The sequence below is a fragment of the Mirounga leonina genome, unplaced genomic scaffold, assembly GCF_011800145.1.
Source record: "Mirounga leonina isolate KUSES-001 unplaced genomic scaffold, KU_Mleo_1.0 Mir_104, whole genome shotgun sequence".
Classification (NCBI taxonomy): domain Eukaryota; kingdom Metazoa; phylum Chordata; class Mammalia; order Carnivora; family Phocidae; genus Mirounga; species Mirounga leonina.
The window spans coordinates 7,014,299-7,032,226 of NW_023270231.1; the positions used below are offsets into that span (position 1 = coordinate 7,014,299).

Sequence of the window (17,928 nt, forward strand, 5' to 3'; positions counted from 1 at the left end):
CCAAAGCAATTACAACCAAAATATTGGCTGCATTTTTTTAACTTGCCAAAATATAAGGATTGTATGAAAGTATAACTACCTCAGTGTTTAAATATAAATAAATAGAAACATAATGAGGGTAGATTTGCCTTGATATTTAAGTCTAGAATAATTAAAACTACATGATGCTGGCACAGAAATAGAGAGAGAGAAAAATATTAATGAGGCAAATTACTGAGTAAAAACATAGACTTAAGAACACATGAGATTCCCTATATGATAAAGACAACATTTCAAATTATAGGACAAGAACAGATTATTTCATTAAATTTTACTGTCACAACTATGTATCCAGCTATCTACCTATCTATCCTATGGATAGTCCCATTTCAGAACTTACCCCAAAATACATTTCAAATGGAATCAATATTTACATAAAATATTGAAATGAAAAATCACATAAAATATTGAAAGATCATTTGAACATTCTTTTTAAATCTTGGGGTAGACAAGACTTCAAAGTCTGAAAACCAAGATCAAAAACCATAACATATTTTAGTAAATACGAATATAAATCTTCTGGATACTAAAGTATATTATTCACAAAGTTATTACATAAGGAAATATGTTTATAATGTGTAATAAAGGGTTAATACCCTTAATATATAAGAAGTTCCAACAAATCAAAATGAAAAAATGAATTCTCTAATAGAAAAAAAGATATCAATAAATGACAGGAAAAGCCAATTCAGAGAGAAGAAATACAAATGTCCTATAAACAAAAACAGTATTTGAGATAGTTATTTTGCAATAAAAAATTTAACCTATCGAGGAAATTACCAATGTCACGTATTAGGTTGGCAAAGGTAGAAAGAATGAACACACTGAGGGAAATACCCAGGAATGGTCTAAGTATGTGCACATGGAGTTCTCATACACTGGTGGTGTGAACATAAATTAACACCTAAAGGAAGCATAGTTTTGTTATATGTATCCTAAAATCTACATGCTCTAGCTTCCAGTAATCTCATTTCTAAGAATTTACCAGGGGAGATACTTTTATAATTGCATCAAATATGACCACACATGATGGTTTAATATAGTTTCATTTATGATAGTAAAAATCCCGCAAATAATCATAATGTCTATCAACAGGACTGATTTAATAAAATCAATGAAATTCTGCAATCCTTGGGTACTATGTTGTAGAAAAATTTTAGATGTCATCAAAAGATGTTCAAAAAATATTTTAAGAAAATTATATAACATAAATTTGCCCACTTTACAAAATAAGCATTACAAACAGCTGGAAGTTACCTTATATCTTTTATTTAATTTCCTTGATTTCCAAATATAGAAACTCTGAACAAGAATTTTATAGGAGGTTTTATCATCAGTGACAAATTCAGGACAAATTCAGAACTTCCCAGTCATTGCTTTTGATATAAATACTGAGTTTCTCACAATAACTATAGAAATAATCTCTTAAAAAAATGTAATAGCATACTTTAGCCCAAGGATTGCTTACTTTTAAAAGAAATCCAGAACTTAATAATTATATATATGTATAAAATTAGATATATATAAAATATATGTACCCTAATTTTATTCTTAATTTTTATTAACCCAGGTGTATATTTGATAAAGTAGAAAAAAAGAAATTAGAAACATTTTAAGCCACATGTTTTTCTCAGCCTTGAAGAGCACAAATGTATTCAAACTGAAGTCTTTTAGGCTGACCTTGAAATACATCACAATTATTATTTCACATAAATGCTAATCATCATTTTACTGAATATTCTGAGACACTCAGATACTGAGATATGTACCACCTCATTAAAATAACAAGTAAGATATTAAGGGCTGATATTTTCTTGGTTCTAAAAGTCATAATATTTAATCAAAATCTAATTTTATTCTTAATTCTCAAGATTACCATATCTTTTTTTCAGAGTAGATTTTTGTTTCAAGTAAGAATTGAATTCATTCTCCAGTGATGAAAGATGATTTATAATAGCCAAGAAAAAAGTAAATAATAATCTTCAATTTACCCACAAACTTTAATGATGCTGACATAGTGAAAATTACTAATTTAATTGATCTCTCAATGACTTAGACTGCCTACTTTTGTGTATTACAGATTTTATTCCTTATGTTCTATTTATTTTATTTTTGTAGGTTTCCCAAAAGTCATCTGGGATCTGGAATGTGGACTATTAATGATCATCCTGGGAGATTATGATAGAGGCAGGCCCATTCAATTTTTTCAACTTCCTTTTCCTTTAACATCAGAAAAACACAAAATAAGTGGCATAGAGAAAAAATCAGGCTCGAATTCCAGTTCCAGCACTTTCCAGCTTTAACATAAGGAGCGCTGTATTGTCTTCGTTCTAATAGGTTCTAACTCACAAAAATCTTCTAACCCACAGTTTATCTGTAAAATGTGATAACACTTATTTCATAGTTTTTCAGAATTAAATGTGAAAACATTTAAAAATTAAGGTTTCTCAAAAAATGGTAGTGACTTTTAGTAGCATCACTGATTAAAATAAATATATCCCAGTTATATGTCAAAGGTATACTGCAATTTCTCAACTCCTGTTTTTCATTGACCTTTTTTAATTAAAATATTTATTAACTATCAAATGCTTAAAAGAACAGAGAATCCACGTGCACTTTGATATTGTTGATTTCATATCATGTAAATTCAAAAAGACAGTCCTTAATTATACATACATTCTTACATGGTAAATCTTTGTTGCATACTTTACATATATAAATACCCATTTATACTAAACAGGACCCAGCAACTATGTAAGAAAGGCCTTCTGCTATTTTTCAACTATTGAAAACACATTACACACTCCTCAAGAAGAGGGGCACTTATGTCTATCCCTCTTTTCCTCTCCCTCTCTGGGTCTCTCTATCTTTGTCTCTCCCTCTCTCTTTAAAGCTCAGACTTAAGTAGTACTTGATTTAATCAGGTTTTATTCCTACCATGATTGCACAACAGCAACAACAAAATGGGAAACCCGGAGCTCCAGGATTGTGGCTATTTTTTAATTGAAAGGTATTTTGTCCAAATCTGGGAATTTAAAACTAGGACACATCTATAGCATTGCCACTTGGACTCAAGTAACCTAAGTAAAGAAAGTTCCATTAAAAACAAATTTCCACCTAAGTGGTGGTGACGATGATCAGAGTCAGTTTGGTAAACTAATAAGATAAAGCCATTTTAAAATGTGACTCTCAAAGCTGGTTCATTAAATAGATAGGAAGAATTTTCTGGTCTGTTAGAAAATGTGCAATTAAGATATGAAAATGAGAATTGATCTTTCTGAGTAACCAGAAAATAATATATTTGTCAGAAAATATTACTTTGTAGTGTTAAAAAAAAAGCAATTGGCAAAATGCTTTTATTCAGATTTCTTACAGTACAGAACTTGGTCTCCAACACCTAAAGTTTAAAATAAAGCATCTGAATAATCTGAAGGAAATGAGGAAAGTTGTGGTTTTCATATGCTCTGTAATTCTAGATTTTTCACCTGTAAATTTGGCAAGTACTTAAAATATTTTGACTTTTAGAGTAACAAAGGTATCATTCTCTAATGAATTCAGTTAGAAAAATGGCTTGCCACACAGGCATGCTAATGTGATTCAAGTAAACACTTTAAAGCATTCTTCCAACATATAAGCCAGATGCAAATTTACACAGCCTAGCAGATCAGCCCCACCAGTGTCAAAAGAGAGTGTTGGCTTAACAGTGCTTGAAAGAGGAATGGTTTACACAACTGATTGATGGTAGAACGCTTCAAGAGATCTTCAGTCTATTAACTCAAACACTCATTTGGAAAAAGACATAGAAATATGTATTTACAAAATAAGTCTTGAAGTTTCTCTGTAGGTCAAAGAAAGCAAACAGAAAAAGTACTTAAATTTCATTTTTTAGGAGCACAATATGTTCAACAGTGGTTAAGTTTGCAGAATGGCGATTAGATTTTACAACCCAATAATTGGCACCTACTCACTTGTATTTAAAACTCTTGACATCTCTGCTTATTTTATGATATTCCTTAAAATGGCCTATAAATCATTTCTTTAAAGATTAATGTTAAAAATATTTCTTGAGAAATCTACAGTTGATGAAATGTTAACACTCTCACAAAATCGGATAATTTTTTAAGATTATCTTTGCAGAATTGTTTAAAAGCTGGCTGTGTGGCTACACCGTCCTTTGTAAAATCCAGTTAACTTATAGTCCTAAGAAGCAGGACTATTCAATAATTATTTTAAAATAAAGGCTCCCTCCTGGAAACGATGAACAGCACTCTCTAAAATACTACTTGCCTGATGTTGATGCTTTAAAAATTGGAAAGTAGGAATAAATAGGACTGTTTCCACAACAAAAACAGTCACCTTTCAATTATCTATATTACAAGCCATACTATACAATATTTCTCCTTAACAGAATAATAATGCAGAATAAAACAGCCTTTAATTTCCATTCTTATTCACTCTATTTCCATTTTCATGGAAAATGCAAAACCTAACCCAGTGTAGATGAGCATGAGATAAAAATATAACTTTATATGTATTTTATGAAATCCTCTTTAAATTCCTATTTTGTGGGGCATCTGGGTAGCTCAGTGGGTTAGGCATCCAACTGTTGGTTTCAGCTCAGGTCATGATCTCTAGGTGGTGGGATGGAGCTCTGCTTCAGGCTTTCCATGCTCAGCATGGAGTCTGCTTGAGATTCTTTCCCCTTCCTTCTACCTTCCTCTTTGCTCCCTCTCAAATAAATAAATACATAAAAATCTTATAAATAAGTAAATAAATCTCTATTTCAAGTATGTTTGATAATGCACATTATATATTAGTGCACAGATAAATACACATTTATTGAGCAAGTCAAGTAGACAGATTAAATTCTCATGAATGCAACCATCATTTCTATCTAAAATAAAAAATAAGGGGCACCTGGGTGGCTCAGTCAGTTAAGTGTCTGCCTTCGGCTCAGGTCATGATCCCGGAGTCCCAGGATTGAGTCCCGCATCCGGCTCCCTCCTTAGCGGGGAGTCCACTTCTCCCTCTGTCCCTCACCCCGCTCATGCTTTCTCTCTCTCTCTCAAATAAATAAATAAAATCTTTAAAAATAAAATAAAATAAAGTAGCTGAGTGAAACATGGCTTTTAAAAACAACCTATTTAGGGCACTTGGGTGGCTCAGTCGTTAAGCGTCTGCCTTCGGCTCAGGTCATGATCCCAGGGTCCTGGGATTGAGCCCTGCATCGGGCTCCCTGCTCGGCGAGGAGCCTGCTTCCCTCTCTCCCTCTGCCTCTCCCCCTGCTCATGCTCTCTCTCTCTTTCAGTATCTGTGTCTCAAATGAATAAAATCTTTTAAAAAACCAACCTATTTAATTTTAAAAACTTCATGGAAAAGTCTGTAGATAAACATTTTTAAAAATGTTTTTGATTTGATGGTCTTGTACCAATTAGGCACTGAATTATTGATCTTTAGAGGAGCAATCTCAAGATGCTTAATCATTGAGGCATTAGGTTTAATCATATACTTCCAGAATTATAATTAGGCAGCCATAAATAATTTATAGGAAGCTATTCAGTGGCATTGTTGCTATATGTAAATTTGCAATACTACTATTACTTACCACCAATTAAATAGCTACCTTTCTAAACAAGGAATAGTCAAATCTTTACCCTGAAATGTATATTAAAATATCAGTATTTCTGATTTTTTCAAACATCTTAAAACTAAATAATTCATGTAGCTATTATTAATTTACTCATAGTATCAAACACTGTGCTAGATGCTCATCCCTACCCCATTTCACAATCTTTGTTTCAAATTTGTTCTTCCTAAATATTTTCATCATCTGGATCAATAAAATTAGTGTGAAGGCTCCAAAGGACATTTTATAAAAATAAAAATCAGATCTGGAAAATGTTTTTCAACTTCCTCATACTTTCTTTAGTGTCGCCTGCCTTCTACTTCAGTCTTTATGAAGATGCTTCAGATTCTCTCATCACGTCAGAGCATCCACTCAGGAATTTCCAAGGTCTCTTCTGCATAGCTGTCATGGTCCTATGGAATTAAGCTTCACCCTACGTATTCATACCCTGCATATTCATACCATATATATGCACCCTATCGTTCCAATCCACTCACATTAGCTGTAAAATATTAGAAATTATATAATCCATCTAGTTCTTAATTTCTGCATTTATAAGAGAAGGTGATAATACTATTATCTAGCTCATAGGATTTTTGTGAACATTAAGTGAGAGTCATACACACCCTAAATTTATATTTTTGCAATATTACTACTGCTAATATGCAATGACTTTCTTCATGTTGTCTATACCCTACTGCCCTTTCCCACAGAACTGTTCCTATTTTCCATCTATTTAAATCACACTGATCCTGTTAGTTCAGTTCAACTCTCTCTTTCATGAAGTCGTCTTCTACAAATCCCACCCACTCTGACCAGTTAGCTCTTTACTGTTGCAAAAACCCACATTATAATTAGAGGCCAGTCAGTTGTTGTAAAATTCCTTTATTGGTGATTATATTGGCTTCCAACTTCACTATAAAATCAGTGTTCCTCAAACAGTGCCCTTCAGATAGTATCTGTGTCAGTCATGTAGAAAGCTTTTAAATATGCAGATTCCTGAACCCCATCCCAGACCTACTGAGTCAGACTCTAGATAAGGGCTTTAAAAATATGAATATTAATACTAGACTCAGATGATTCTACTGCACAGAAAAGTCTGAGAATCTTTTCTACCTGATGTTTCTACCTGAAAGACATACCACTCTCCTCTCCCACCATCTGAAATATTCTTCTTTCCATATACCCTCACCTCCCTCTTCAGACAATAAGATTAAGCTTTCTTGACTCTAGACTTAGCCCCTGTGTAAGAACCATTTCACATCCTTCCACAGTCCAGCTTAATTGGCATAGTGCTACTTAAGTTAGCACTTAATAAATATTTTCTTGTAGCTTGATGTCCTGCAGTCCTTCAACTAACTACCCCTCCAACAAATTCATCCAATCCATATCTGTTGAGCATCTATTAATTGTCAGGCATTGTGGTAGGTACTGTCCATGCATCTCTGATCCTCTTCTATGGCTTACTTTTGTGTGTTACTTTTCTAAGATATACGTAGATTCACCTTCAAAATTCACTAATTGTTGCTCTTGTGTTAGGAGAGAAGTTATATCTTCAATTGCCAATTACTTCTAAGTTAAGACCTCTTGGCAAGTAAGTGGGCGGTAAGTGCCAAATTATAGAGCAAGGAAAAATGAGACTTGGCAATAAAAATACCAATAGAATGTTAACAAAATGAGGACCAGCAAGAGCCAATGGGCTAAACACATTCCTATATTTTTCCATATAAATAGGGACAGGATAATATAAACCCATTTCTCTCCTTGTTTAATAAAATATGTATTTTGTAAATAAAATGCACACTGGAAGCAACATATAAATCATGTGTTTGTGGGCACCTGGATGGCTCAGTCAGTTAAGTGCCTGCCTTCAGCTTGGGTCATGATCCGGGGTTCTGGGATCGGGTCCCATGTCAGGCTCCCTGCTTATCAGGGAGCCTACTTGTCCCTCTCCCTCTGCTGCTCCCCCCGCTCATGCTCTCTCTCTCTCGCAAAATTAAATAAATAAATACTAAAAAAAAATATTGTGTTTGTGTCTTTTAAAAACTCATAACCATCCTTCCTCTTATTCCTCTTTTAACTGTTTCTAAGTATTTTTGTCATCTGAAAAATGTAAGTTGACTTTGGAAAAACTGAGTAATATCAGAATAGAAACAGTAAAGAGTAGCTGTGTAAATATGAGTCAAGTTGATTTATAATTTTTTTTTAAATTTCCATTTATATGCTATTTAAATCCAGTTCTCTATTTTGTATATGATTTGTATATTATTGTTAGTGGTGCATAAGTAAAAGTAAATATATTTTCAAATAATTGATAGCTAGAATTATGACTAATAATCTATAAAATGTATTTTTAAATTGTTTTTTGAAAAAATACAGAGTGAATAAAAAATAAAATGTCAGTATATTCATGTGTATGTTTGTAAGATCATGGAAAAATACACATCAGTTCACATTAGTGGTAGTACAGATGAGTATTTTTTTTAAAGGAAGAATAAGTGTGTAAAAATACTCATGGTGTATTAAGTGAAAATGTAGACTATAAAATTTTCTCTACAAAATAACTGCAATGTGTCAAATATGAATAAACAAATAGATGAGAACTAGAAGGTAATATACACCAATTAAAATACAGTTTTAATGAAGTGATGGGGATGTGGATAATTTTTGCTTTTGTTGTTTGTTGGCATTTTAAAATTGGTTTTGTCACAATGTATCACCAAACATAAATGAAAATCGTGATTCAGCAAAAGATTATTGAGAAACATCTCAATGACAAATCTCTTTTCTCTTTGTTTGGAGATAAAACCACAACACCATTCTTTATACCAATGGTTCTCAACTGGAGACAATCGCCTCACCCTACATGACACATTTAACAATTTCTGGAGACATTTTTGGTTTTCACAATAGCAGGAGTACTTCTGGCAGCTAATAGGTAGAGACAAGGATGCTGTTTAACATCTTACAACACACATGACAGCCCCCTAACAACAAAGAAGTTTCTGGTCCAAAGTGACAATAATGCTGAGGGTAAGAAATCTTGCTATAGAATGATCACAAAACAAATCAGTGCCCTTCCCCAAAATTAATATACACACACACCCCTCCCATATAGCTAGGAAAAATACTTTGTCTGACTTCCATTCTTAAAGGAATTCCCACAACCATTTAATTATTTGAGTGGGGGTTGAGAAGACTGCATGGAAATACCCATGATGCACTATAATATGAAATCTGAGATACTTCCTTAACCTGCTTTCTCTTGCAGAGTAAGCCTATAATCATATCTTTATTTCATGCCATAGTTAAGCAAGAGCATTGTTCAGGGTACCCATAAAGTCACAGCAAAATAATTTTTCCTAAGAATTAACTAAGAAAAAAATAGATTTATAAACTGTAATAGCAAGTGGCATAGATGTTTAAAAATAGGTAAGTCTTCTAGAGATATAATCTTTATAATGAGTCTCATTGATACTACGTGGGATGGAGGAAGGAAAGATCTGGGAAGAAAAAAAATTCAACCACCTTTAAGAGAATTATTTGTAGGAGAATTTATCAGAAAAATGTGTTCTCGATGCAAAAAGTTCAATTGAAAATGAGGTCTTTGTAATAAAAAAAATAAGGGAAAGGGTATGGTCTTTTCACATAGCGTCCTCCCACATCTCATAATCACTGAGTTTATGGTTCTTAAACATATACCAGCCACTATTTTCTGACAATGATTGGCTTTAATGGTTATCTGACAGATTCTTCTGGAGCAACAAGAAAATTATTAGACAAGTTAAAAACAGTACCCATTCATAATGAAATAAATTATGGCACAAGAAATATCCTGGATTCTTCAAGATGTTATGTAAATCTTCCTTCATTGCATGGTTTAAATTATGCTCAATAGATATAATTTAACATATAAGTTTCTCAAGGATGAGGACCATTTCTTATATTTAATATATACTGAATTAAGTACCTACTTGGAATCACTTTAATAAAATTGAGATTTTTTTTTTTAAGGTGGAGAGAGTGAGTATGAAGGATTAATTTATCCAGTCTATCCACTGTTTCAAAAAAAAAAACAATAAAAACGAACACTACAACAAAAGAGGGTCCTCAAGGAATGAAAATGATTTTTTTTCAAATGAGGCCTTGCTACATTTAAAACTGCAGTATAATCATATGGCTAAGATTAAGGGACATGAAATCAGTCATTTACTAGCTGTGTGACCTTGAACAAGTCACTTAACCTCTCTGGGCCTCAGGTTCCTCTTTTGCAAGTAGGTTGATGGTAGCCATCTCACTGTTTTTATAGGAAAATTGGATGAGATAGTGTAAATCAACAGGATACCTACATGAGTTAAAAACTCAATAAGCATTAACTATAATTATTTTATTATATTAGTGTTATGATGACAATGAAAAATGTTGGGTACCATACAAGAGAGGGAGAGGGGTAGGAGAGTGGGAAGAAGAAGAAGAAAAAGAAGAGAACATGACAGCTTGCTAAAAGCTGGGTAGGAGGGTTTCTAAGCATAATTTATTTAGAATTAAGTGTGCCTGTGGCCAGTGAGTGTTCCCATACCCTTCACCATGCTTCATGCTTTCTGGCTATCCTTCTGTGTGTCCCAGGTAACCTCACTTACTTACCCATTCTCCACAGAGGCCAATTTTAACCTCCTCTATTCTCAACAGAAAGTGTTTCCCATGTCAGAGAGAATAGAGAGGTCTTCCATAAAGCCACCTTGTCCTGCCACTCTACCAATCCCTTGCGTTGTATCTGCAACCTACTCCCCTCTAAAGGAAACTTCTCCAAATTATAGGCTTAACTGACTGAGCCACCTAGGTGCCCCACTTTCTTCTTTTTGAAACTCTCTTGTGCCTCAGCTTCCAGAACACTCTTATCTGCAGGTTCTCTTCCTAACTCTCTGATTGCTGCTTAGCTACTTTTTAATCTTTGTGGACTCCTTTTCAGCATTTCTCCACTTAAATTACAGTGCTCACCAGATCTCCATTTGTCACTTTCCCTATTTAATTGTACCCATTCATATCGTTATAAGTACTACTTACATGCTGACAATGTCCAAGTTCATCTCTCTAGTCATGACTTTTTATATAGCTCTAGACGTATATTTTCCAATCTCCATTGGGAGATTTCATGTCTGTAGAAAAGTCAACATAGCCCAAACTGAGTTCCCTGTCTGTCCATATGCCTAATCCCCCACCCCACCTCCAACTTGGCTGCCCTTTTTGAGTCCTCCATATTGATGGCAAATGGTGCCATCAGAAATTTGGGATTCACCAAGTCCTTTTGCTTCTACCTTGTAAATGCCCCAGTTTTATATCTTCTCTTTTACATCCCTTTCTCAATTCATCAATTCTTCCTGGATTTTTGCAATGAGTTTTCATCTTATCTCCCAACTTTAGGTTTTGCTTAACTCTGTATTTCAGAAGCATCTTCCTGAAGTGTGAATCTATTCATGCAATTCTCCTATTCACATCCTTTCATGGGTCCCTACAGTCTTCAAAACAAAATTTAAATTCTTCAGAAAGGTGTAAAAATGGTCTTTATTGGTTGATCACTGCCTATGATCTCAATACCAGCTCTTATCACCTCCTTACTCCCACTCCAACTCCAGCCATTTAAAACTACTTGCAAATCCCTAACCCATTTATCTTTCCTGTGTTTTTTTCTTCTATGTGCCATTATTTCTGCTTGGAACATCATTCCATAGCCCTCCAACCCCATCTTCACCTAGTAATTACTATGTAATATCTCAGTATTCTCTATTCCCAATATACCCTATTTCCTCCTTCATTTATAATCCTGCATTGTGATTCTTTCTACATTAGTTAAACAGTGAATGCCTTGAATTTGAGGCCTATGACTCTATGCTCTGTTTCTCCACATATCGGTACAGTGTCTAGTGAATAATAACAAATTGTTGCTATGAAAACAAAAGAGTTCATGCAATATTTGCGACATTCACCAGGAGTCAAACATCCAGCCAACCATTGTGTATAGAGCAAAATCACATGGGGAGATACACTATAATTCTGTCTATATGCAGTTTATAAACATGAATTAGGAAGCTAGAATGAATATGTAACATATATAGCAATTTGAAGTGGCAAATACCAAATGAATGGTGAAACCAACAAGTGACAAAGGAACCCATGGGAAATACAGACCACTAGGTACTCATTGGCTGCTCATAAAAAAAGTTTTAGAGAAAAGATAAGTATAATTATAGTAAGAGTCTACAGAAGAATTAAAAATAGTGAACACCTAGATGCTAAGTCTCATGAGGTCAGGAGACAAATCAATCTTGTTCATTGCTCCGTTTCTAAGGCCTGTCAACATGGCTGAATCATAGTAGCTAACTAAGCATTTGTGTTGAATTGAATTTTAAACTGTGCATCTGGTGATGCAAGAAAACATCTGTTAAAAAAAAAAAAAAAAACACAGCACTTTTTCTCTTTTGCCATTCCATAAAAAGGTAATTTGTGTGTGTGTTTACTAGAACTATTTCCTCAAAAGTGAAATATTGCTTCACTCTTTGGTTGGCAAATGTGTTGTTTCAAGATGGAGAAGTATCTGCTTTAAATGAAGAGAAAGCTATTTCGGTCCATAATTCTCAGAGCCAATTTTGGATCTTAAAATGCACTTTTCATCAAAGAGTCTTAACAAAAAGATTCCTGCCAATGTAACCAAGACATCTAAAAATATTTCATTCTAAAGCCAAGTTTTCCGTTCAGGAGCATTCTAATTGAAATCACATTCTTCCAAAGACCTAGCATTGGGCCAATAGTCACATGAGTAAGCTACCATCCTCACCTTCATGAGTAGGACCTCACAACTGCATGATATTTAGGAATTCTGCATTTTCCTTACATTTATGCTGGATTTCCAAGTTTTCCAGGAACTTCTTTGTACTCAACAGAGCTATTATATACTAAACCAACCAGCAACACATATAACTTTGAGTTGAAGTCAATTTAACATGTCTCCTCTCATTTCAAACAAAAAAAAATTGAGACCTGGTAATATAAATTATTGACCCAAGTACATTTAGGGCACAGCTGGAGTAGCAGAGTCTCTTGAGTGATCACCTGTTATCCAGTCTTCCACATAAGCTATGTTCATGGAACATCAATGCTTTCACATATATTGTTTTATTAATTCTAGTAGTCACCTGAGATAGGTAAAATGGGACTATTCCTCCCCTGTAACAGGTGAGGAAATTGAGCCCCATCTGTCTGTGAATTCCCTCAGGATGACTGAGCAGCAGAAGCAGAACTAGTATTCAAGACTCTTGACTTAGTTCAGATATTTCTATTATTGTCATTTATCAGGAGCATCAAATTGACATGGGTCTTTTCCTTTGGTACAAATGAGTCATTTACAGTCTAAATGGGCTGGTGTCTACCATCGCTCAAAGAAGATTTACTATAGTAAAAGAAAGTTACAATTACCAGAGTTTTCAGGTCACAAAAGATGAGGCAAAAATATATACGTTAATTAATTTTGAGGTTTCATTTAAATAATCAATCAATCATTCTTTCAGAACTAAAAATAATCAAAAAATACTAATAATTTTAGACCTGTATACAGGGGGCAATATGCCATGAACATATTGGTTTTTTTTTTTTCTTTACACACCAGTGATGAAATTTCCCATCTGTTGCTTCAAATCAAATAAGCATACTTAAAAATAACATACATTGCAAAAATTTTTCTTAAAGTCACTCTGTTAGCTGAAATAAGTGTTAATTTTTCAACAAGTAAAAATGTGTCTGGACAAGTCCACATGTGTTAGCAGTAGGCTAAGAAAGGAATCTGGCATGGGATTCTTAACGCTTGGTTCTAATCATTAATGCTGCAGTACTGGCCTATTTACAACCTGATATTTGTTTTTGCACTTTCAACATCCCGTGATTTTTCAGCAACACTAAATAGCTTTAAGAGATGACACCTCGCCTTAGCTGGTGTCTATATTTTGACTAGCAGATCTTGGCTCTGTGTCCAGCTCAGATGCCTCTCCAAAATGTTGCATGCAGGTAAAAGGTGAACAAAACTTAAGGAAGAAAAAAAAAAAAAAAACCACTACTCTAAACAATTGGGGGATATAACACATCTAAGTTCTTAGCTGACCTATCACAGCAACTTCTAATCTTCTCATCATTCATTGTCTGTTTGGATTCTATTCCCTAATTTTTCCATAGAATACCATTTTGTGATGTGGTTATGTAAAAAACAACATAAATAAATCAAAAGGCAAAAGAAAGGAGTCTAATTTAACCACATATAGGGCACACAGAACCATACCTGATTTCTATATCACTTTATTTCTAGCAACACAATTTAGATTCAAGTGTTTGGGACTTGGGAGGTACCCACATTAGGACATTTTTAAATTGTTATGGTAAAACTCCAAATTTAAATCAATGAAACACCTCCATAATCCCACAAAGTGAATATTTGTGTATCTGAGAAATTAGTTTCCCTAGGAAGACGTATTCTCTAGAAAACAGGGGATTTTCATAATGTGTGGGAAATCTGTGGTTCTGAATCACCCAATATTGTCTCAGTCTGTGTTTGTATCCTATATATCAAAAACCTCCCCAATAATTAGAATATAAGAAGATACACACGACATTAAAATATTGCTGACATTTGAATATTCCCTGGAGTAGTCGTGAGATGTTTTATAACCTTGTGATACCTCAGGATTATCCAAACTATCTTTGGAGAGTGTATAGGGATAAGGTTGGTTATTTGAGCTTGCTCTCTATTTGAATTCTGAGAATATGAAAATTTGCATTATGTTGAGAGCATATCCACTATGTAGTATTTTGTCTCTCTTGAGTTAATTAATAAGTGTCCTAACTTTCAAGTCCTGGTGGCTGACTTAGAAGTGTTTTGCATAAAACTTTACACACGACATCCTCTTCTTTAAATAGTGCATTTCATTTCTAGGAAGAACCATGCCACAACACAATCTTCTGAAATGTGCTGTGTGCCTTCAGTATTGAAAGTAATACTTGCATCTTACATTCAAATGTGACCTTTCTAAAGAGACTTTTCCAAAGGAGAAAACTTCAAAAACACAGAGTAGAAAAGTCACTGGAGAAACAAGTAAGCAGCCCAAGTAATCAGGGAGTATCTGGGACACTTTTCATTGTTTTGTATGCCTGCAGTGTCCCAACATGGGCAGCAGGGGGCGCTCCTGCATGAAGCAAACCCCCCACAAGTGTCCCTGGTGGAGAATACGGAGGCTTTTTCTCTTAGTATTTGCCCCAAGTCCAACGAGGTAGCCAATAAGGAGTGCTGTTGTCCATAAACCGTACAAGCTTAGAACATGCAGTGAATAACATTGCAGAAGTGACTGACTAGGGCACATGGGTCTGAGCTTGCCTTTAGAAAACAGGGTGACCAATTTTTGTTATTTACTTTGGTGGGCAGCAGACGTTAAAAGAGCTGGTTAACAATTGTGGGGAGGAGGTGATTGCCATCAGCTGTGAAGAGGCCATCTCTGAAAGCAACAAGTGGACATCAGTATCCCAGGGTCATTTATTCAGCCTCTTTGTGACAGTTTAGGTTGCCCGTTATATTCCCTGTGAAATATCAAATCAAAACCCTTCCCTCTTTTCCTGACCTCACCCCAAATTCAGAAAATCCTTGATGATCTGGTTTCCCACTAAACCTTAGGAAATGTGGCTTCTGCAGGGGATCTTCTGCATGTGGCTGTGATTTGCACGTAAATTATGATGCATTTTACTTGCTCTTGTACCAGTTCCTAAGTATCCAAACCAGGTTGGAAAAATCGTTAGGGACCAAAAGCAAAGGCTTGGAAACTTCAAACACAGTGGGCTCCAAAGCAAAATCCCCAGTCTTCACCCCCACTTCATGCACATACTCATGCATACACCACCCCCACCAAACGGCTCCTTTCTACTTCCTGTCCCCAAATGAAGGTCTGCGGAGACACAACCATAAACCTCAGTACTCACCATATTGACTTCGGAAACCATATCAATGCTGGCGATGTCAATGTTCATTCCCACCGCCACAGGGGGACCTGCGAACCAAGATAGCCAGCCACGTGATTTCTCAGAACTTCATTCATTCTCAGCAAGAGCTGTCCCTGGGCATGGGGTATTCTGCCCCAAATTCCTCCCCCACTGCTCACCCTTATATTCTTCACTTCTCCGCTCCTTTTTAAAAAAGAATGCCCGACACTCCTCGAGGGAATTCTCTGTGGAACATGTACACACGTGCCCTCCTGGAAGAGGGATTCCAATCCTATCTACATATGTAGATGTCTCAGTATGAGAAAATACACAACTCACAGAAGCCGGAGGAACCTGTCTAGCCCGAGGGAATTTTTATATATTGCACTAAAACCCCCTCCTCCTCATTCTTTCCCACTCCCCTTCAGTGCGCGCAGGTTTTAACTCTTTGAGCTTCGTAAGAGTCTAAAGCAAAATTAAATGGGCATATCAGTGTATCTAAGGCTGCAGCAAGAGGTCCCTAGCCCTTCTCCCATTTACCCTCCCTGCCTTTTAGCCCTCCCCAACCCCTTCCCTCCCACCGCCACAAACAGTGGGGCTTCCAGGACTGGATAACATCCAGACATCAGCCACTTTAAACCATTGCCAGAACTCTTCCAAAGTAGGCGGGCACAGGGGATTAATGTCACTTTTCAACCAATTGCCTGCACATTTTGTTCTCAAAAATGTTCACGATGGCCTCCAGTAAGCCAGGTTCTCTAGGCACACCATTAACTAAACTTAAGAGGTTTGTATCTCAATGAAGCAAAGACGGTGAAGCAAAGGATCTCAGCAGTGAAGCTAAAGAACAGCAGTCACCTATACACTCTAAGAGGGTCTCACTGAAAGACCATCTAACTGCTGGATAGCAACAAATCGGCTTAAGTTTGGATCACTTTCTCAATATGGTAACACAGAGAGAGACACATTCGATATACCACAAGCAGCCAACAATGAGGGAGAAGGAAGACACAGCGCGCACAAAGCTCACAAGACAGCTTAGGCTATAGCTGGGCTGTTTCTTATTTCCAAGGCAACCCCATTACCTCCAAAATCTGGTCTCAGACGAATGTCATAGCCTTTCAGGAGTCTATCCACTGTCTCTTTAACCAGCGACATATTACTAGGGTCATTGACACTAAAGAAAGAAAAGACAATAAACAGGCATCAGTAAGGCAGCAGGCACAGCGTCTTCAGCATCTATCTGATCCTCACTACAGATCCCTGCTCACAGAGGTATGCAGACCGAGCCCTTCAAAGTGAAATGAAAAAGAGAAATGCTGGGCACACTTACCTCTGCGCACAGACAGCGGCGATTATTAAGGGGAATGACCAAATCCCAAAGTAGCCCTTTTTCCGGACTCTCCACATCCCTTTAGTTTTTGATGGGATTGAGGGTTTCACTGAGGAGAGGAGATCCAACTTAGACTGCCCAGTGCAGTAATTCTAATGTGAGGCGCATGCGCACGGTGTACCAAAACATCAAAGGGGCAGCGGCGGCTGCCTGGGACCGAGCAGATTTTCTGGCTAAGAAAAAAAAAAAAAAAAAAAAAATTAAAGGGGAAAAAGGAAAAACATATATATGTATAACATATACATATTTGAGTAATATAGGAAAGTCACCCCACAGGAGGGCCCAGAGTAAAATCTTTGTTTTCCTTTCGTTAAGACAAAAACAACTAGAGCGTCTGGTAAGTTTTGGTAGGTCCTGGAGGCAGTTTTGCACCTCACGGGTTTTTGGGGCGTGTATGTGTGTTTCCTCTTAAATATGCAAATCCAGATAGGGAATTTAAAAGACAGCAGGTGTGGAGTGCTAGTGGAAAAGGGGTGCCTGGGAGCCCACTTCTGGTATCGGCAAGCCTAGGAGGAGAGGAGTTTGAACTTTATTTCCTGGCAAATGGCATCCCCTGCGTGGGGCGAGACGTGTGCTGGAGATGGGGTTGTGCGGTGGGGGGAGAGGGGGAAGGGACGGTGGGTGCAGTAGTCACAGGGGGAGGGAAGAAAGAAACCAATGGGAGAAGTGCTGAGCAATCCGTCGGATTTGGGGCGGGAGGGGGGGTGGGGGAGTGGAGAATAAGGAAGAAACGGAAAGATAAAAAAAGGAAAAGAAAGGAAGAATAAAATGATGCCTGGTCTCTTCTAGGAGTCTAGGAACAAGCTTTTCTTCACTACTCACGAGCGATTTCGTTCTCCTCCTCCTCACCCTTTGCCCCCTA

The 17,928-nt window shown here is 36.2% G+C and overlaps 1 protein-coding gene across 2 annotated transcripts in view; it reads right to left on the reverse strand.

Moving 5' to 3' along the window:
• The window catches only part of GABRB2 (gamma-aminobutyric acid type A receptor subunit beta2), a 234,961-nt gene extending 217,724 nt beyond the window's left edge, over positions 1-17,237 (reverse strand). The window contains exons 1-3 of one of the 2 annotated variants that reach the window (XM_035013747.1): positions 17,007-17,237; positions 16,759-16,850; positions 15,674-15,741 (exon numbers count right to left, since the gene is read on the reverse strand). In XM_035013747.1, the coding sequence (XP_034869638.1) occupies positions 15,674-15,741; positions 16,759-16,850; positions 17,007-17,083 (237 nt within the window). In that variant the 5' untranslated portion in view covers positions 17,084-17,237. The remainder of the gene's footprint in view (positions 1-15,673; positions 15,742-16,758; positions 16,851-17,006) is intronic. The other variant, XM_035013741.1, reaches the window with a different exon arrangement.
• Positions 17,238-17,928: the final 691 nt, after the last annotated feature.